The sequence below is a fragment of the Agelaius tricolor genome, unplaced genomic scaffold, assembly GCF_023055355.1.
Source record: "Agelaius tricolor isolate 1412-34295 unplaced genomic scaffold, bAgeTri1.0.p SCAF_33, whole genome shotgun sequence".
Lineage (NCBI taxonomy): Eukaryota > Metazoa > Chordata > Aves > Passeriformes > Icteridae > Agelaius > Agelaius tricolor.
In genome coordinates, this window is record NW_027269293.1 from 4,635,528 (window position 1) to 4,656,796 (window position 21,269).

Here is a 21,269-nt window from a genome sequence, read left to right on the forward strand (position 1 = left end):
GGATGGGTGAAGACTGATGGGAGAATGTCCCTCCCACAGGGTGTCCTGCCCTGGAGCCTCGGGGAGCTGGAGCATCCCAACGGGATCCCACTGTCCCTGCTCAGTGTTCCAAAGGTCTCTGGTTGTCCTTGTCCCCAGGGCCTGGCATTTGGGAACTGGAGCATCCCAGTGGGATCCCGCTGTCCCTGCTCAGTGTTCCAAAGGTCTCTGGTTGTCCCTGTCCCCAGGGCCTGGCATTTGGGAACTGGAGCATCCCAGTGGGATCCCACTGTCCCTGCTCAGTGTTCCAAAGGTCTCTGGTTGTCCTTGTCCCCAGGGCCTGGCATTTGGAAACTGGAGCATCCTAACGGGATCCCACTGTCCCTGCTCAGTGTTCCAAAGGTCTCTGGCTGTCCTTGTCCCCAGGGCCTGGCAGAGGTGCCAGCATGGCTGAGCAGGAGCCAGCCCCAGGCTGCCCACGTGGGAAGCAGCAGCTGCCAGGTCAGTGTGACAAGGGGGTGGTTTGGGGATTTTGCTGCTTTCAGATGGTTGGTGAGGGAGCTGAGTGTGGGACACGGGTGTGGAATGGGGAAGAAGAAGGTGTGGGGTGAGCAGGGGCAGTGCTGGGAGCAGGGCTGGGATGTTCCCTGCTTGGAGGGTCTGCACTGGGATGGCAAAAACAGAACTGGGAGAGGAATGAGCAGAACCCCAAAGGCTGGGGGCTCACCCTGCAGGGCCTGAGCCCTCTGTGAGCCAAACTCAGAGCCCAAGGGGCCACCCTGAGCCTCGGGGAGGCGTGGGCAGCTCTGGAATGTTCTGCTCTCTGTCCCCTGTCACTGACCCTGAGACCCAGCTGTGCCTGCAGCTCCCGAGGGCCCCTGGGGAGCCACCCCAGCCATGGCCACCACTGGTCCCTGTGCCCTGGCCTGGCTCCCAGGGTGACTGGGGGATGTCCCTTTGCTCTTCCAGCTTTCACCTGGGAGGTGAGAGCCAACGACCGCAGCTACCACCGGCAGGTCAGGAAGAAATTTGCCTTCTGCCTGAGCAAGAGGAAATACTCGGTGAGCTAGGCTGGTCCTTCCCTTCCCTTCCCTTCCCTTCCCTTCCCTTCCCTTCCCTTCCCTTCCCTTCCCTTCCCTTCCCTTCCCTTCCCTTCCCTTCCCTTCCCTTCCCTTCCCTTCCCTTCCCTTCCCTTCCCTTCCCTTCCCTTCCCTTCCCTTCCCTTCCCTTCCCTTCCCTTCCCTTCCCTTCCCTTCCCTTCCCTTCCCTTCCCTTCCCCAAAAGAAAGTGAAATAGCAACATTAGTGGTGCCCCTTGGTAGGAGAAAAAATTATTAAAAGAATATATTATAAGAATAATAATATAAAAATAATATAAAAATAAAGTAATATATTAAAGTATATTAAAATAATAATAATAAATAATAAATATATATACTACTATTAAAATTAAAATAATATAAAAATAAAAATATATTGAAAATAAAAATATATGAAATAATAATAAAAATTAATAATCAATATATACAATAGTATTTAAAATAATGTAAAATATAATAAAATATATATTAAATAATTTTTTAAAATTAATTATAAATATCTATAATATTATTACAATAAAAATATAAAATAATAGAATATAATAAAATATATTAAATAGTATTCTAAAAATATATATATAATACAATTAAAATAAAAATAATACAAAAATAAAATAATATATTAAAAATAAAAATATATGAAAAAATATAAAATTTACTAATAAATATATAATACAATTAAAATAAAAATACTATTAAAATAAATTACTATATTAAAATAGAAATGATTAATTATATAAAATGTATAATATTAACATAAAATATTTTAAAATATTATTAGAACTAGAATATTCATTAATAATATATTGAATAATAAATAATAAAAATAATAAATAATAATAGTAATAAAAATTAAGAATAATTATAGTAAAAATTAAATAAAATTTATTAATAATGAATATTTTAAAATATAAATTATTGATTATAGTGATAATGATAATAATGATAACAATGATAATAATGATAATAATGGTAATAATGATAAAAACAACAACAACAATTTTTATTTTTATTTTTATTTTTATTTTTATTTTTATTTTTATTAATATTTTAGAAATCAACATTTTCCCTTATGGCTTTGATAATTAAGGCATCTCTTGTGCTGTGTGAAATCCTAAGAGCAGCAGAATGTTCTGGCACTTGCAGAGCAGGTCCCTATTTCTGTGTCCCCCTGTCCCCAGGGCAATGCCATCAGGACAGCCAAGTACAACCTGCTCACCTTCCTGCCCCTGAACCTCTATGAGCAGTTCCACCGCATGGCCAACGTCTACTTCGTCTTCGTCATCCTCCTCCAGGTGGGCACAGGCACCCCGTGGGTACTGGAATATGAAAACCCCCGGGGGTAGAGGGCATCCTTTCAATCTGCCAATCACTCGATGCCCTTCTGGAATTGCAGGACTGACAGACAGTGCTGGGAGGGGAAAGGAGAGGTGACTGACACACCTGGCAGGGAATGATCAGGGGAGGGACCCGGGGTTCTGGGGTAAACCCTGAAATCACAATGCAACGGGTGTATGCCAGGGCTCTGCCCACGCAGGGCTCTCTGCAGCTCAGGGCAGGCAATCTGGGCTGAAAGGTTCCCCAGGAGCTTTTCTGTGGTGTTCAGCATCTTTCAGGAACTTTCTGAGGGGTTTAACCAGTGTTCAGTGTGGTTAATTTAAATTAAAGTCTCCTTACTTAAGGAGGACGTGGAGCTGCTGGAGCCAGGCCAGAGGAGGCCATGGAGATGCTCCAGGCCTCCAGCTGGGAGCCCCTCTTCTGGTTTTATTTCTCTCCTCCAAAGTTTTGATTTCTTCTTTCAGTTTTCTTCTCTTTCTTCTTCTCCTTTCCCCTTTGTGTCTTGGTTTAACTTCTAACCCTGGAGCTCACCTGGACAAGAGGAGGCTCCAGGGACACCTGAGAGCCCCTGGCAGGGCCTGAAGGGGCTCCAGGAGAGCTGCAGAGGGACTGGGGACAAGGCCTGCAGGGACAGGAGCCAGGCAATGGCTCCCAGTGCCAGAGGGCAGGGCTGGATGGGATCTTGGCAATCAGGAATTGTTCCCTGGCAGGGTGGGCAGGCCCTGGCCCAGGGTGCCCAGAGCAGCTGGGGCTGCCCCTGCATCCCTGGCAGTGCCCAAGGCCAGGCTGGACAGGGCTGGGAGCACCTGGGACAGTGGGAGGTGTCCCTGCCATGGCAGGGTGGGATGGGATGAGCTTTGAGGTCCCTCCCAGCCCAAATCTTTCCTTGATTCTATAAAATGGGTTTGGTTCGCATGGAGCTGAAGCTCAGATTGACCACACCAAAACAGAAATTCATCCCTCCAAAGTCAGAGACCCTGAAGCATTTCACACCTCAAAAAGAGGTGAAAACCCAGCACAAGAGGTGTCTGTAGCAGAGATGTTGATTTGGTGATCCTGAGATGGGATCCTGCCAGCCAGGGAGTCACTCAGTCACCTCAAGTGTCCCAAGGTGGGACAGGAGCTGTGTCAGTGCTGTAAAATCCTCGTTCTGCAGACTTTCCCTGAGATCTCCACGCTGCCCTGGTACACTCTGCTGTTCCCCCTGAGCTGCCTGCTCATCATCCGGGGGCTGCGAGACCTCATCGATGACATTGTGAGTGAGGGGTGGCCCTGGGGACAGGGGCAGGGAGGGGCCCTTTGCTGTCAGCTGGGCTGAGGGGCTCAGGGGCTGCTGCCACCCCTCAGTCCTGAGGGATCCCCTACTCCACCACATCCACATGGGTTTTTATTTTCCCTTGGGAAAGATGTCACACCCTGGCTGCTTCCCTTGGGGTCCAAACCCTCATTTCTGTCACCTTTAATGCCTTGACTATGGGTTGGAGTGCCAGGTGGGTCCCCAGAAACACCTGGGGAAAATTCAGCCTCTGTATTCATCAGAACAAACCTTCCCACGGCTCTGGGGTGAGGAGGGAGGTGGTGGCATCAGGGGGGTGTTTTGGTGGGACACCACAGCCTGGCATTGCCCAGTGCCATCCCTTGGTCTGTCTGTCTGTCCTGTGCAGGGCCGTCACCGCAGTGACAGGAGCATCAACAGCAGGCCCTGTGAGATCCTGGCTGGGAGGAGGTGAGGGGCTGGGGGGCTCTGCCTGTGTTTGCCACATCCAGAACATCTGTGATCCCATTAAGTGAGAAGTGAGAACCCTTGAGCAGCTGAGGAGTGGCTTTGGTGGGACTGTTCTGGGCTCTGCAAGCTCCCATCCCCTCCCAAAACGTGCCACAGGTCCTCCTGGAGGATTGGTGATGTTCCAGGCATGGGCAGTGGGTTTAGAAATGCCTCAGTTTCCTGAGATGTGCTGGGGGAGGCTTTCCTTGGCCACAGGGTTCCTCCAGGCCATCACATCCAACCCATGGAGATGTGTCCCTGCCCAGCACTGCTCCAGGGAAAGATGAGCTTTCCCCAGCTGTGCTCAGGGTGCTGAGAGCCCCTGTCACCTGTGGGGACAGGGACACGGATGTGACACACGGCTCCTGTGCCACCCTCGGGGCTCAGCCCTCTGGAGGTGCCACAAGAGCCTGGAGACCCAAATCCTGCAGGAATTCAGGACAGGCACGGGCTGAAACACCCCCAGCCCCCAGTCCACCGCTCTGCAGGGACACAAAGTTGTCCCCTGGGTGTCCCCACAGGTTCTGCTGGCGGGAGTGGCGCGACATCTGCGTCGGGGACATCGTGCGGCTGCGCAAGGACAGCGTCGTCCCGGTGAGGGGGGACCAGAGCTGGCTGTGCCCTGGGGACAGCAGTGACCAGGGGCTCATCCTGCTGCTCTCTCCCCTTTTCTGCTCCTCAAGGCTGACCTGCTCCTGCTGTGCAGCTCCGAGCCCAGCAGCCTGTGCTACGTGGAGACCGCTGACATTGATGGGTGAGGAGAGCACGGGGACAGGGGCCCCTCTGGCCATGGGGGTGATGCCTTGAGGAGCTAGAACAGAGGCTGGATGGAGTTCAGAGGGATAAAGTGGATATTTATTGCAGTGCCTTCCAAGGCAGTTGTGGCTCTGCCCAGATGGCTCCAAGATGGAAGCAAAAAGGGCTTGGCCACAAGATCTCACATTTTTATAAGTTTTAGTCCATTTGCATATAGGAGTTAACTATTGTTCAATTGTTCATTGTCCAGTTAACAACAATTGTATTGTTAATTGTCCAATTAACAGCTTCAAATGATGAAGTTTCATCCTCCTTGCTTGCTTGCCCACCCTCCGCTTTTCATGTTGTTTGTCCTTTGGGCCTGAGTTTGAAGGGATTGTCCTTGAGTCTCCAGCTGGAATAGGATTGTTTTGTCTTCACCAGCCTGTGAAGAGATCCTAGTATAAATCCTATATCCTATATATATATCCTACATATATATAGGATAGGTATAGAGGTATAGGATATAGGATTATATATAGGATGGATATATATTTATAGGATATATATAGGAGATATATATATAGGATATAGGATATATATAGGATATAAGATATATATATATATATAGGATATTATATAGGAGATATACACACACACACACACACACACATATATATATATATATATATCCTATATATTCTATATCTATCCTTAATATAAAGCTAAAAGCTGTTCACCAAAACAGAACAGAAAAACTTAAACCCCAAGGTATCAGGGGGACAGGGCCAGAGACCCTTGTCTTGGGGACCCCCCAGCACTGTGGAAACCACAGGATGTGGGAGATCCTCCAAAACCCAAACCTGCAGACACCCCAGAAACACAGATTTCACCCACAAATTTGGAATATGGGAGTCCAGAAGCTCTGCTGAGGGTTCTACAGAGCAGCTGGCACCTGAGGCTGGTGTCTCCATGTCCCAGCTCCCTCCAGCCCATCCTCCCTGTGCAGGATGATTTAAGGGCAGGGTCCCTGGGCCAGGGCTCTTCCTGCACATGTGGCATGACAGATCCCTCTCTCTGGCATGTCACTGCCACCACTTGTGTAATTAGCTGATAATTAATGGCTGTCTCTGTCCCGTGGGCCTGACAGGAGGATGAACAGCTCTGTCACCCCACAGGGTTGTTTTATTTTCCTTTCCCTGGCTCCTGCTCACAGGGAAACCAACCTGAAGTTCAGACAGGCCCTTCTGGTGACCCACCAGGAGCTGCAGAGCGAGGAGAGCATGGCTGCCTTTGATGGTGAGTCTGCTGGCTGGGGGAGCCCGTGGCCAATCCCGCTGGGATGGGATGGACCCAGCCCTGGGAATGCTCTGCTCCCATCACTCCAGCAAGAGGCACCAAAGGCCTCGTGGGGAGGCTCTTCCCATTGCTTCTGTGATGGATCCACCAGGGTTGGGCACCTTCCCCCTGCCCTGGGTCTTCATTTTCCTGCGTGCCCAAACCCGAGCCCAGCCCCTGCTGCTCCTCCTCAGGGAGCAGAACTCCCCTCTCCAAGGCCTTTGGGGTGAAGGGGGTTGTGTTTGTACCTTCTCCAGTGAGGTTCCTGCACTGCCCAACCTCCCAGCACCTCCCTGAGCCTTAATCTGAGCCCTCCAAATCCCACCTAGAGATGCCCTGACAAACCCTGGATCTCCCCAGGAGGCCCCAAGTGTTGGATTATTCTCAGCTTTTATAGAGATGGGGTAACTGAGAAGTGTTTGAAAAGATTTTATTCCATTTTCAGTCTCGATGAAGGGTGAGACATAAGAGATGTAAAACTCTAAGCCATTCCACCAGAAGCCAACCTTTTTCTTGGTTATAATACTTCATAAATTTAGAAAAAAATAATAAATTTTTATAATGTTTCATTTTATAATTTTCATATTTACATTTTTATATTAGTAATTCTATTAATAGTTTATTAAATTATTAAAATTTATTTTAATCTATTAAATAAAAATAATTTATTTAATTAAATTATTAAAATTATTCATTCATTTAAAATTATTAAATCTATTATGAATCTTTATATTATTAATTTTTTTACATTTTCATTTTTATAATTTTTCATTTTATAATACTTTATTAAAAGTAAATTTTTACAGTTTTTATTTTACAATTTTCGTTTTTATATTTTTACATTATTAATTTTACTACAATTGATTAAATGATTAAAATTAATTCAATAATTAAATTAAATTAATTATATTATTAAAATCGTTAAATTTATTAATAATTTTAACATTAATATTTTTCCATTTTCATTTCTATATATATTATTTTATATACTTTTAGCTTTATAACTTTATAAGAATTTATAACTTTTTCACCCTGTCAACTATTACCACACAACGCTGCTAATACTTTTATAGGCTATATACACATATATACACTTTCCCACGTGTACTAGTGTATTTTAACACTAATAACCTATATTTTTACCATCATAACTCAATTTCCCACATCCCAGCACCCCTCTTTGGAGGGGACTGATGGGGCTGAGAGGGGAGGAAGGCTCTCCCTGCCCCCTGACTTTACCTGTGCCAGGGCGGGTGAGGTGCGAGGAGCCCAACAGCCGCCTGCACACCTTCACGGGCACCCTGCGCTGGCGGGGCCGCACCCACGCCCTGGACGGAGACCGGGTCCTGCTGCGGGGCTGCCGCGTCCGCAACACCGCCCTCTGCTACGGCCTGGTGCTCTACGCAGGCGAGTGTCCCTGCCCCGGGGGGGTTGAGCTGCCCGAGCCATTCCAGCGCCGGCAGGGCTGTTCACAGCTGGCACAAGGTGGAGGAGATGTTGTGGTGTGTCCTGGTGGTACCAAAGCTCTCCTCGTCTCGGGTTATCTCCCAGCTGCAGCAATATTTGGTCAAAAATATCTTGGGTTTAACATGTTCAGAGAATCCCAGGCTGGTGTGGGTTGGGAGGGATCTTAAAGCCCATCCAGTGCCACCCCTGCCATGGCAGGGACACCTGCCACTGTCCCAGGCTGCTCCATGGGACAGCGTTCACAGGGGTCTGAGGATGAGGGAAGAGATGAAGATCTGACTCCATGTTTCAGAAGGCTTAATTTATTATTTTATGATATATATTACATTAAAACTACACTAAAAGAATAGAAGAAAGGATTTCATCAGAAGGCTGGCTAAATATAGAAAAAAAAAGGAATGAAAAACAAAGGCTTGTGGCTCTGACAGAGAGCCTGAGCCAGCTGACTGTGATTGGCCATTAATTAGAAACAACCAACATGGACCAATCAAAGATCCACCTGTTGCATTCCACAGCAGCAGATAATCAATGTTTACATTTTGTCCCTGAGGCCTCTCAACTTCTGAGGAGGAAAAATCCTAAGAAAAGGATTTTCCATAAAAGATGTCTGTGACAGCTCCAAGCCCTGTCCAGCCTGGCCTTGGACACTTCCACTCATCCCAGATCCAGCCCACCCAGCTCAGGCCGTGGGGAGCTGTGGGGAGAGGGAGGGGTGAGAGCTGCTGTGAGCATCACATTTTGGAGCCTGCAGCCACGGCTCCATGGACACTGATGGAGGGAGGGTCTCCTCAGGGGAGGGGAGGTGTCCTCATGGAGGGAAGCAGCCTCACTGCCCTTCTGGGACTTGCATTTTTACTTTGGAAATGTTCCCTACCCAGGGTTTGATTCCAAAATCATGAGGAACTCTGGGAAGATCAAGAGGAAGAAAACCAAGCTGGACCACCTGATGGACCGGCTGGTGATCGTGGTGGGTGTGGGCCAACACCTCTGCCCTGCTCCTGGAGTGGCCCTCGGGGCTGCTCATGAAGGGCCTCTTGCTTGGCTGGTGCTGCTTTTCTTCATCTTGCAACATTTGGGCCAAAATATCTTGAGTTTAACATGTTCAGAGAATCCCAGAATGGTTTGGGTTGGAAGGGACCTCAAAGCTCATCCAGTGCCACCCCTGCCATGGCAGGGACACCTCCCACTGTCCCAGGTGCTCCCAGCCCTGTCCAGCCTGGCCTTGGGCACTGCCAGGGATGCAGGGGCAGCCCCAGCTGCTCTGGGCACCCTGTGCCAGGGCCTGCCCACCCTGCCAGGGAACAATTCCTGATTGCCAAGATCCCATCCAGCCCTGCCCTCTGGCACTGGGAGCCATTGCCTGGCTCCTGTCCCTGCAGGCCTTGTCCCCAGTCCCTCTGCAGCTCTCCTGGAGCCCCTTCAGGCCCTGCCAGGGGCTCTGAGGTGTCCCTGGATCCTTCTAGAGAAGATTCTGGTGGGCTCTGCCATCCTGGGGCTTTCTCATCTTGGGACCTTCTCATGCTGGTTTCCCACCCCAGATCTTCCTGCTGCTGTTGGTGACGTCCCTGGGCCTGGCTGTGGCCTCTGGGTTCTGGGCCAGGACGTTCCAGGAGAAGCACAGCTACCTGGCTGCCCTCTACCAGCACACCAGCCCTGCCCACCAGGCCTTCCTCAACTTCTGGGGCTTCACCATCCTCCTGAGCATCATCATCCCCATGTCCATGTACATCACGTAAGGACCACGGAGCTTGGTGGGGACCAGAGCCCAGCACCCACCCCCTGCCCTTGTTCCTCACCTGGAAATTGGGTCACAGCCCCAAAATGAAGGTCCAGGTGTGGCCCAGGTCATTCCCAGGTGTTACCTTAGCCAGCAGAGGGGAAGGATGGATGGGATGTGTGTCCTACAAACACCAAGGGTGTGCTTTGGGATCTTCCCAGGCCAAAAGCAGAACAGGGATGTGAGCCCAGGGCACCCCTGATGAGGGATGGAGGGACAGTACACAGGGAATGGCTTCCACTGCCAGAGGAATATTGGGATATTGGGAGTCATGGGCAGGCTGAGGATGGCTCTGAGGAAGGTGCAGCTCCCTGGATGCAGGATCTGAGATATTCCTGGGCTTCCTATGGACAGCAGCAGCGTGGGGGAGGAGAAGGGCACAGCTGCTCTGTGCAGCCAACAATCACAGTTTATGTTGGAAAAAGCTGTTTCCAAAATTTTGGGCCCTTCACTGGACCTCCAGATCTGTGAATTTGGTCAGCAAGGGCCAGAATTCCAGAGGGGACCCAGTGGGTGATGAAAACCCTCTGGAATTGTGTCCCTTGAGCAGAGCAGTAGGATCACAGTGGGGATGTCCCCTGCCTTTCCTTCCTGTCTCAGGTCCCCAGCATCCTGGGCTGAGAGGAACAGCACCTCCTTCTCCCTGTTTTCTCCTCCTGCACTCCCTAGGTTCGAATTCATCTACCTGGTGAACAGCTGTTTCATCAACTGGGATCTGGAGATGTATCATGGTGCCAAGGACATCCCAGCTGAGGCCAGGAGCACCAGCCTCAGCGACCAGCTGGGCCAGATCCAGTACATCTTCTCAGACAAGACAGGCACCCTGACCCAGAACATCATGAGCTTCAAGAAATGCTGTGTCAACGGGACCATCTATGGTAACTGGGGCTGGGATTGGTTTGTAGGGGCTCAGATGAACCTGGAGCTGGCTCTTTCCACTCCTGCTGAGTGCTTGGGACAGGGGGATTGGTGTTGGTAGGAATTCTCCTTGCCCTCATGCCCCATGGTTTTGGAGCTTTGCAGGATTTATTATAGTCTGGGTTTGAACAGACAGGTGTGTGCTAAGGAAGGCAGGAGCCTCCCTGAAATGGAAAATGTAAACCCCCTCTCTCTGAATTGTTATAATTTTGAAATTAAGGGGCTCTCAAGCAAAGATATGGGAATAGGAATAACAATTCTTTACTAGGGAAAAATGAAAATACAAATGCAATAGAACAAAAAAGAAAACAAACCCTGCCAGAGTCAGAGCAGGCCCTGTCCCCTGTGTGTCAGGGGGTGGCACAGCCCCATCCCATGGGGGCTCAGCCCTCCTGCAGTGCCAGCTGTGGCTCTGCTGGAGCAGGGATCCTGCACAAGGGGGGAGTTTTCCTCTGCAGCTCCAGGGCTGCTGCAGATGGGCCTGGGCTCCCTCTGGCCATGCAGGGCAGCAGAAGCTGCTCCTCTGGCAATGCCCTGGGCAAAGGCTGCTGTGCTGTGCCAGGCTCACATTGGATCCAGGTAGGAATGCTTGGCTCCTGCCCTGGGCAATGCAGCATCTCCCCATGGGATGCTGGAATTGGATCAGCCCTGCAGGGACACTCAGTGGCCATGGACAGCAGAGATCTCCTGCAGGGAGGGTTGGTGTGGGAGAGATAAAGAAAAAACTGCCCCAAGAACAGCAGAGAACTGCCCCAGCTCTGACAGGTGGGAATAGAATACACATCCCCAGCCACATCTTCCAACCTAAGACAATTGTTGTTTTTAATGAAGGAATGGGATTATTGTTGGGTTAAGAATGTTTTATTGTTTAGATAAATATTAGTTTTAGAAGTTGTGAGATTTTAAAGGGGGAAGTAGTTGGTAACAGTTTAAAGTAGTTATAAGTTTTTTATTATAATACATAATTTTTAAATTTAATAGGTAGTTGTTATGAGGTTTATTTTGGTTTTTTTTTAAATTTATTATATCTATTTAATTTTGTTGTATTGTGGATATTTTTGTTTAATGGGTTTTGTAGTATGTTTATATATGTTTTTATTATAATTTTTAGTTTTTGTTTTGGTTAGTTTTTAGCTTAGTTTTAGTTCAGTTAATTTTTAGTTAGTTTTAGTTTATTTTATGTAATTATATTTTTATATTCTATTTTTTATAATTTTATTAATATAGCTTTTTATTAATTTAAGGTATTTTTTACTAATAATTATAGAAATATAAGTTCATTATTTTTATTTAATGTTTATGTATTTTATTTTTATATTAAGGTTTTTTAAGGTTGTAGATTTTTTTCTATTTGTGGGAGTTTTTATTTTTTTATTTTGTTATAAAATTATCATTGTCCTTAAACTGTTCAATTAGAGTGAATATATGTCATTGCTCTTTGCTTTTTTTTTTTTTTTAATTTTGTCTGTTTGGGTTTTTTTGGTTTTTTTAACCTTTTCTGTACATTTAAAAATTCATTATTTTTTAATGATTCTGCTCAGTTTTCCCCATAAAGCCTTGAAAATTGCCAAGTCCTTCCTCTTCTCATTGCTGCACTTTCTCCAGCTCTTGGTTTACTTTGGGAACCCTTATGATGCTTAATTAGGGACATTTAATGAGCAGGGCAGGCCCAAGGTTTAGCATGAAGCCCTGTTTTCCTGTGACAAGCATCATGTGCTTGAGACAAATGGACAGTGGTAAAAGAAAAAAGGAAGACAAAAAAGCCCTGGCAAAGCTTTTAGGCAGGAATAAACCAAATTTTCCCTGGTGTAGCACATTGCACCCCTGTGGAGCAGCATCGCCCTCATCCCAGCAGGCTTTGGCCAAATGTCCCAGGAAATGCAGCTGAAAGTAGACCTGAATTTTTAACATTAAAATCATGGTGAAAATCTGAACAAAAATCAAAAAAGTGAGGATATCCCAGTGGAGTCCAGTCCTGGGCAGATGCTCAGGTTTTTGGTTTTTTACTGGTTTTTGGCCAGCAGAAGCAGGAATCCCTCCAGAGAAGCTGCTCCATGCCCCCTGCCAGCCCTCTATTAATAGGATTATTTTTATTTTGGCAGGTTCAGGCACAGGGCATGAGAACAAACAGCCACAGGTGAGTAAACTCCCCTCCCATGTGCCATGGGGCTGTCACTGGTGCCACTGGTGACACTGAGGAGCTCAGCTGGCTCTCAGCAGGGTCCAGGCTCTCAGAGGGGTCTGGTGGGTTTGTCATTCAGGACAGGGGAACTGGGGTGATGAAAGGATGCAGTTCTGATTTTTAGGGTTTTTTCACTCCCAGCTGTTTTACCCCCTTGGCGTGGGCAGCGCAGAGCTGGGCTCAGCTCCAGCCTGGCTCTGTGCCCTGGGGGTCTCACTGGCAGGGAGGGGAGGGACACCTTAGAAGGTGTCTGGGTTTGAACAGACAGGTGTGTGCTCAGGAAGGCAGGAGCTTCCCCTGGAATGGAAAATGTAAACCCCCTCCCTCTGAATTGTTATAATTTTGAAATTAAGGGGCTCTCAGGCAAAGATATGGGAATAGGAATAACAGTTCTTTACTAGGAAAATTAAACAATAGAACAAAAAAGCAAACAAACCCTGCCAGAGTCAGCCCATGCCCTGTCCCCTGTGTGTCAGGGGGTGGCACAGCCCCATCCCATGGGGGCTCAGCCCTCCTGCAGTGCCAGCTGTGGCTCTGCTGGAGCAGGGATCCTGCACAAGGGGGGAGTTTTCCTCTGCAGCTCCAGGGCTGCTGGAGATGGGCCTGGGCTCCCTCTGGCCATGCAGGGCAGCAGAAGCTGCTCCTCTGGCAATGCACTGGGCAAAGGCTGCTGTGCTGTGCCAGGCTCAGATTGGATCCAGGTAGGAATGCTTGGCTACTGCCCTGGGCAATGCAGCATCTCCCCATGGGATGCTGGAATTGGATCAGCCCTGCAGGGACACTCAGTGGCCATGGACAGCAGAGATCTCCTGCAGGGAGGGTTGGTGTGGCAGAGATAAAGAAAAAACTGCCCCATGAACAGAATAACAGAACTAACAGAACTGCTCCACAGATAGGAACAGAGCACACATCCCCATTTCCAACCTGAGACAGAGGGACACCAGAGTGGCACTGTGTCACATCCTGGGGACACTGAGCCCTGTGCTCAGTCCCACTGGGTTCCTGCATCCTGCCTGTGCCTCTTGCAGGGCTCAGGGCTGAGCTGGGAGCACCCCGGGGAGCAGAAGTCGTGTGTTTGTGATGTGACGCTGCTGGAGGCCGCCCAGAGGGACAATGACCCAGTGCTGAGGGAGTTCCTGAGGCTGCTGGCCCTCTGCCACACCGTCATGGTGGAGGACAGGGGCGGTGGGTTTGAGCTGCCCCTCGGGGCTCTGGGGCTGTGGTGGGGTTTGGCAGCACCCAGCAAATCTCAGCTGTGGTGTGGGAGAGCCTGTGGGGGGCTTGTGCCACTGTCCCTATGCCATGGGTTTGTGTTTGGGGGAGTTTTAGAGCTCATGGGTGGGAACAGAAGCACAAGGGGGACAATCCTGTCTGGGATCATAGAATCCCAGCATGGCTGAGGTTGGGAGGGACCTCAAAGCCCATCCAGTTCCATCCCTGCCATGGCAGGGACACCTCCCACTGTCCCAGGCTGCTCCCAGCCCTGTCCAGCCTGGCCTTGGGCACTGCCAGGGATGCAGGGGCAGCCCCAGCTGCTCTGGGCACCCTGGGCCAGGGCCTGCCCACCCTCACAGGGAACAATTCCTGATTGCCAAGATCCCATCCAGCCCTGCCCTCTGGCAGTGGGAGCCATTCCCTGTGTCCTGTCCCTCCATCCCTTGTCCCTCTCCAGATCAGACAAGCAGGACTGGCCTTCCCCAGCCTGGCAGCTCAGGCTCAGGGTGTCACAGCTGGGCAAGAATGGGACACTGCAGCTGTCCCAGTGGGGTTTGCTGTGAGTCTCTCTGTGTAACCCTCCTCCTCCTCCTCTCCTGCAGACCAGCTGGTTTACCAGGCAGCCTCCCCAGATGAGGAAGCGCTGGTGCTGGCAGCCAGGAGCTTGGGCTATGTCTTCCTGGCCCGGACTCAGGACTCCATCACCATCAGGGAGCTGGGCAGGACCAGGACCTACGAGCTGCTGGCCATGCTGGACTTCAACAGCGACCGCAAGAGGATGTCTGTCCTGGGTGAGCGGGGTGGGCTGGGCTGTCCCAGGTCCCTTCTGTGCTCAGCCCTACAAGGGATGGCACTGGCATGGCTGCAGGTGGCCACAGCTGGCTCCTGAGGGTCATCCTGGTCATCCCTGTGGATTTGCTCACCTTGGGCAAGGCAGCCAAGAAGGGTTTGAGCAGCCAAGAGAAAGGAAGTATCTTGGGTTTTTGGTTGTTAATTGCTGCCCTGAGATGTGCAGGATGTCTCTCTTTCAGCCCACACATCTGAAGAATGAGTCAGAGCTCTTCAGTTTTTGGTCTTGAAGTTGTTTATTAATTCTTAACTATAAAATTTTCTTTCTGCCCAGCCGAGATCTGCTCAGCAGGGCAGCCACAGGCACTCTGACTGCCCTGAGGGGGTGTTGTCTTTTTATACCACAAACTACGTATAACATATTTACACTGAATTCCCAACACCTATCACCTATGTTAGACAGTGCACTTCTACTCTAAACCAATCCCAAAGTGCCAACAGCACTGCAGAAAATGGAGAACAAGAAGAAGAAAGGCTGGACACGCCCAAGTTCCTCCATCTTGTCCCCATAACCCCCATACCAAAAATCTTAAAATCTACATTTTCACCCTGTGATAATTATATTATTATACCATTCAAACGTCTGTGACTTTCAGGTCCTCATACAAAGCTGGCAACTTGCTCCAGGGGTCAAAATCAAATCCCCAGGTATTTTGGGCTGCGTGCCAGGGTCTCCAAGCCCCCCTGGCGGGGTCCTCAGCAACTCTGGACACCCGGAGGGATGTGCTGAGTTCCAACATCAGTAAATCCACAGCTGGCTCCTGAGGGTCATACTGGTCATCCCTGTGGATTTGCTCACCTTGGTCAGGGCAGCTGAGAAGGGTTTGAGCAGCCAAGAGAGAGGAAATAAATCCAGGACTCAGAGGAGTTGGCAGTCCCTGATTCTGCCCCATGGTGGTGCAGATCTGGGGATACTCCTGTGCTCCTCATGGCCACAGATGGAAAAGCACCAGCGACCCTCTGGGGGCCAGCACGGCCAGCGTGGCCACTGTGCAGGGACAGCAGTGAATGGGAGCCACCTCTGAGGGGCCCTAAGGTGTCCTCCCCTCCCTGGCAGTGCGAGACCCCCAGGGCACCATCCGGCTCTACACCAAGGGTGCTGACACCGTCATCCTGCAGAGGCTGCGGAGCCGAGGGCCCCAGGAGAGCCTCACCGAGAGGGCTCTGGATGTGAGTGCCACCCCCGGCGTGACAGCACTGCTCTGCCTCCTGCTGGCTTTGGGCTGGCTGTCCTGCACTCTGTGCCCTGTGCTCTTCCTCCCTCTGCCTAAGGGATTTTGGTTCTGTCTTTTGCTCTAGGAGCCTCACCTGCATGTGGGCCAGGGGGTGAGAGGGAATGGATTCCCCCTTCGGTGTTCTGCATGGAGCAGCTGCATGCAGGGATGCTCATGGGGATGCTGGAGGATGGGGGAAGGGAATCAGAGCCTGGAGAGAGATGCTCAGGTCCTGGAGTGTCTCTGGCTCTGCCCATGGCTGGCCTGGGGTGATGCCTTGATCCTGTGAGAGTTTCCTGGCCCTCTCTATTGCCGTTTGGGGGTCTATGTACAAATCACAAACGGGATGGGACTGCTGGGGAACACTTCCCAAGCTGTTTTATTTTCCAGCATCACTCTCATTACATGGTTATGACAATGGGAAGATGCCACCAGCTCATATCCCCAGCAGCAGACAAAGAACTCAATGTTACAACTCACTTTAAAAGTTTTTTGACCAATGAAACAAAGCAAAAGCACATTGACAGTATTTCTATCCAACCACTATAAGCACATGCACCTTTGGTTTAAACAATTCTTGCTTATTTCAAATACAATATCTACTTGTAAGCCTTAAAATACAGTGCACAGAGCTCCATTATTAAGCTTAGAACTCCCTTATATCTCACTAGATAAACTTTTCTGTAGCTTAGGGAGTTATTCTAGCCAAGTGTTAATACACAGATCGTTGTTAGATTTGTCCTTACTTTCTACTTTTCGTATAATTTCCCACAGTCTCCTGGGGAGGGAGGATGTTACAGGAGCCTCCTCGAGCCAGGTCTCTTAAGCTCTCAGAGGTCTATAACACACCCAAGATAGCTCAGCTGCCCTTGGAAGCATAAAGACCAGCAGGATGGCTTCTGTTGCAGTGTTGGAGACAAAAAGGTTTAATGAAAGGCAAGATAACAGAGAAGAACCGAGCCAGGTGCCAGAGGTTCTTTGTTTAGTTAATTGCTTAGGAGGGACTTTTTGGCTTCTGTCCAATTAGCTATCCTTAAGTTTGAGGTGAAGTCCCCCAGGCCTATGTGATGCCTTTTTCACCTAATCGAGGAGAGAAACTGCTGGGCCTCTTTCCTTTTCGAGGGGCCAAAGCAGAGTTTTGTCACCCGCTCGTGTGGGAGGGGAGTGCTGATGTGTCCTGCCCGCAGCGCTTTGCGGAGGAGACGCTGAGGACGCTGTGCGTGGCCAGCAGGGAGGTGAGCGAGGCCGAGTTCCACGCCTGGGGCCGGAGGCACCGCGAGGCCGCGGCGCTGCTGGGGGACCGCGCCCGGGAGCTGGACCGGCTCTACGAGGAGATGGAGCAGAACCTGCAGGTGCGACCTGGGGCAGAGTTTGAGGGTCCCCAGGGCGAGGGAAGAGATGAGAATTTTGATTTTAGGTTTCAGAAAGTTGATTTATTATACTATTCTATTCTATTCTATTACATTACATCACGTTATGTTATATTATGTTATATTTATATTATTTACATTATATATGATATATAATATATACTTATATAAATAATAAATATAATATATTCGATATTATATATTATATTATCTATAATATATCATATTATATAATATCATATATTATATTACATTGCATTATATTATATTACATTACATCACACCACACCACATTATATTCTATTATATTCTGTTATATTATATTAATTATATTATATTAAAAATGTTATACTAAAATTATACTAAAAGAAATAGAGATAAAGGATTTAATCAGAAGGCTAGAAAGGAATGAATTATATGATATGATATGATATGATATTATATTATATTATATTATATTATATTAATATATTAATATATCATATATATCATATATATCATATATTATATTATCATATATAATAATATCTAAATATATACAAGTTATATAAATATATATAATTTATATTATATTATATTACATTACCTTACATTACATACAATTATATTGTATTACATTACATTACATTACAATTATATTATATTATAAATGTTATACTAAAATTATACTAAAAGAAATAGAGAGAAAGGATTTTAGAGGTTAGAAAGGAATGAATAATAAAAACCTGTGACTGCTCACAGCATCGACACGGCTGGACCATGATTGGTCATCAAGTAAAAACAATCCACATGAGACCAATCAAAGATGTACTTGGCACATTCCACGGCAGCAGATAATTATTGTTTATATTTTGTTTCTGAGGTTTCTCAGCTTCTCAGGAGAGAAATCCTGGCAAAGGTATTTTTCAGAAAATATGTCAGTGACAGGACGGGGCTGGGGTCAGGAGGAGCTCTCTGTGCCCCAGAGGGCAGGCAAGGGGGTTTGGCTCTCCAGAATGAGGAGGTGAAGTGTCCAACCTAACACCCATTCCCTGGGGGCAGGACAGGTGGAGTTTGCCCCGAGGGGTGACTTTGTGACATGCCAGTGGATGTAGATGTCAGGTTGTGTCACCCCCAGCAAGGGCTGCTGGTTGGATGCAGGGGTGATTCCACCTCTGTCCTGCCCTGCCCCATGCCATGACACCCAGTCACCCCCTCCAGCTGCTCGGGGCCACAGCCATCGAGGACAAGCTGCAAGAGGGAGTCCCTGAGACCATCCAGCTGCTGAAACTGGGCAACATCAAAGTCTGGGTGCTGACAGGAGACAAACAAGGTCAGTGGAGACCCCCCCAACAAATTTGAGCTTCTCCCCTGACCAGGACCAGAGAGGAGAAGGACCACTGGGAGTGGGCAGGAACTGGTCCTGCTGCTCCCTTAGCAGCACATCCCACCTGGCAGGGGAAACTGAGGCAGGGGAAGGAGCTGCTGCCCTCCAAGGGCTCTTGGAGCCGAGGGCTGGGGGCTGCCCTGGGCTGGGGGCAGCACCATGGACCACTGAGAGCTGGGTGTTGCAGAGACCGCGATGAACATCGGCTACGCCTGCAGGCTGCTGACAGACGACATGGAGATCCTGGAGGAGAAGGAGGTCAGGTGAGGAATTGTCCCCTCCTGGCTCAGGACATTGCTGTCCCTGCTGGGGAAACCCTTAGGCAGAGGAACTGGGGCAGGGTGGGCAGAGCTCGGCTCAGCCACGGGAGCTTCTCCTGCCTTGTGCCAGCCATGGTCTTCATCTGGTGCTTTTCCAGGCCTTCCCACCTGTTTCTTCTCCCACCCCATGCTCTTCCTTGGCAGGCTTTGCCCAGAAAGGATTTAAGCTTCTCTCCAGCCTCTAAAGCAGGCTGATTTCTGATATGAGTGAACCTCCTCTTTGTTCCTCCTGTTCCCACCACAGTCCCATCTCCCTGGCTTTGAGATGACCAAGGCCTCACCAGCACTCCCAGTGTTCCCAGCTCATGTCCAACCCCCCTTTCCTCCCACAGTGAGATCCTCCAGGCTTACTGGGAGAGCAACAACAACCTCAGTGCCCGTGGGGACGCCCCATGCAGCTTCTCCCAGCAGCACGCAGAGACTCCGTGCCACAAGAGAGCCATCATCATCAGCGGGGACTTCCTGGTAAGGTGGCACCTGGATGCTGTTCTCTGCTCCCTGCCTGATGGTTGTTCCTGCCCTGGTGGTATCAGAGTCCTGGGTGGCACCAGCACGGGCAGGACGTGGTGCTCCTCCTGCCCAAAAGGTGGGAAAAGCCCATTTGGGGCTGGGGAATGAAGGGTGGGGAGGAGAACAACCTTGCACTGAGCATTTGGTGTTGGGGGGCTCTGGCCAAAGCTGCCCAGTGCTCTGGGGTGACACGGGCTGGGTGGGGATCACAAGGTCTCATGGTCACACTGGGACATACTGGGCTCATGGTCACAGCACCCACTGTGTGATGAGCTTGGGGAAAACCAGAGTCACTCTTTGGGGGCATTTGAGAGCAGTGCTGAAGAGCTCTGAGGGCTATGGGTGAGGTCCCAGCCACGTGTGCTCTCCCCCAAGGACGGAATCCTGCACACAGGAGAGGTGCTGAAGGAGAAGAAGGGGTGGCCATGGCGGTGGCTGTGCTGTGGCAGGGCCGAGGCCTCACAGGACCAGGGGGCTCTGGTGGAGAAGGCCTTTGTGGACCTGGCCACCAGCTGCCAGGCTGTGATCTGCTGCAGGGTGACCCCCAAGCAGAAAGCCCTGATGGTGCAACTGGTGAAGAAGCACAAGAAGGCCGTCACCTTGGCCATCGGGGACGGGGCCAACGATGTCAACATGATCAAAAGTGAGGCTCGGGCAGGGGGAGGTCGGGGCTCTGTTGGTGTGTCCCACTGGTGATGGTGGTGCCTTATTTGTCATCTCCACCACGTCACCCTCCCCTTTGGGGTGAGGAACTGGGAGGGGAAGCCCCAGACCTGTTCCCCACATTGCTATGGTGGGAGGGGAGTGAGAGGCACAGGACAGGACCAGCCCAAGATAAGTGCACAGGAGCCCACGTGCTTTTGGCATCTGGGATGAACCTTGATGAACCCTCAAACCCCAGCATGGGCAGCTGGCAGAGCCATCCCTGCCCCTCCCAGCAGCCCTGACACAGGGCTGTGCTCTCACACCACGCCTGGAATATCCAGGACATGGCATAGAGGGGGCTTGTTCCCTTTTATCTGTCACTCCTGGATTCACGTTCCTGGGGACAACCTGTTGTCATTATAGTGTAAGAGTTCTATAGTCATTACATTGCAAGGGTTGCATATTGCTAGAGTTTTGTACCTCCTTGATGTTTCTTGTAGGCAGCTCCTCTAGGCACTGACTCTTCCTTGTCCTTGCAGTAGCCAACTAACTCCAGTTCCTACCAATCTACTCTTTTATAACACGCTTCTTATTGGCTACAGGTGTGGCCTGTTAAAATCAGGCCTGCTCCTAATCTTTAATAATTGGTTTGGCTGCAACTCTTTAGGGAATAAGATTACATTCTATACCACCTTCATTTACCCATACTGCATCCCCCTCCAACAACCCACGGGGACATCAAGCCCCCGGCTGCCCCCAAAGCTCCCCGTGTGCATTTGCCGCCCGCAGCCGCGGACATCGGGGTGGGCATCAGCGGGCTGGAGGGGCTGCAGGCCGTGCAGTGCAGTGACTACGCCCTGGCCCAGTTCTCCTTCCTGCAGCGCCTGCTCCTGGTGCACGGCCGCTGGAACTACCTGCGCATCTGCAAGTTCCTCCGCTGCTTCTTCTACAAGACCTTCGCCGGCCTCCTGGCCCAGGTGTGGTTCGCTTTCCACAGCGGATTCACGGCCCAGGTGAGGGGTGCAGGGTAAATTTGGGGCAAATGTGGGAGAAAACCTCCAAAAGGGGGCCCCTCCAGAAAGCAAACCCACATGGCCCCTCGCCCCAACCAGTTCGGGAAGGATTCCTTGGAGAGAAGTGGAAAGAACCTGTTTATTTAACAGGCACAGCACCCCCCAGCAC

At 49.6% G+C, this 21,269-nt stretch overlaps 1 protein-coding gene across 1 annotated transcript in view; it reads left to right on the forward strand.

The window, feature by feature from the left end:
• The window catches only part of ATP8B3 (ATPase phospholipid transporting 8B3), a 32,275-nt gene that overhangs the window by 4,295 nt on the left and 6,711 nt on the right, over positions 1 to 21,269 (forward strand). The window contains exons 2-23 of the mRNA XM_071451604.1: positions 406 to 480; positions 949 to 1,040; positions 2,260 to 2,373; positions 3,573 to 3,671; positions 4,081 to 4,142; positions 4,703 to 4,775; positions 4,865 to 4,935; positions 6,133 to 6,215; positions 7,503 to 7,661; positions 8,600 to 8,688; positions 9,260 to 9,453; positions 10,168 to 10,376; positions 12,519 to 12,553; positions 13,627 to 13,783; positions 14,416 to 14,604; positions 15,720 to 15,832; positions 17,064 to 17,228; positions 18,447 to 18,558; positions 18,800 to 18,875; positions 19,265 to 19,397; positions 19,818 to 20,085; positions 20,877 to 21,100. Of these exons, the coding sequence (XP_071307705.1) occupies positions 406 to 480; positions 949 to 1,040; positions 2,260 to 2,373; positions 3,573 to 3,671; positions 4,081 to 4,142; positions 4,703 to 4,775; positions 4,865 to 4,935; positions 6,133 to 6,215; positions 7,503 to 7,661; positions 8,600 to 8,688; positions 9,260 to 9,453; positions 10,168 to 10,376; positions 12,519 to 12,553; positions 13,627 to 13,783; positions 14,416 to 14,604; positions 15,720 to 15,832; positions 17,064 to 17,228; positions 18,447 to 18,558; positions 18,800 to 18,875; positions 19,265 to 19,397; positions 19,818 to 20,085; positions 20,877 to 21,100 (2,792 nt within the window). The remainder of the gene's footprint in view (positions 1 to 405; positions 481 to 948; positions 1,041 to 2,259; positions 2,374 to 3,572; positions 3,672 to 4,080; positions 4,143 to 4,702; positions 4,776 to 4,864; positions 4,936 to 6,132; positions 6,216 to 7,502; positions 7,662 to 8,599; positions 8,689 to 9,259; positions 9,454 to 10,167; positions 10,377 to 12,518; positions 12,554 to 13,626; positions 13,784 to 14,415; positions 14,605 to 15,719; positions 15,833 to 17,063; positions 17,229 to 18,446; positions 18,559 to 18,799; positions 18,876 to 19,264; positions 19,398 to 19,817; positions 20,086 to 20,876; positions 21,101 to 21,269) is intronic.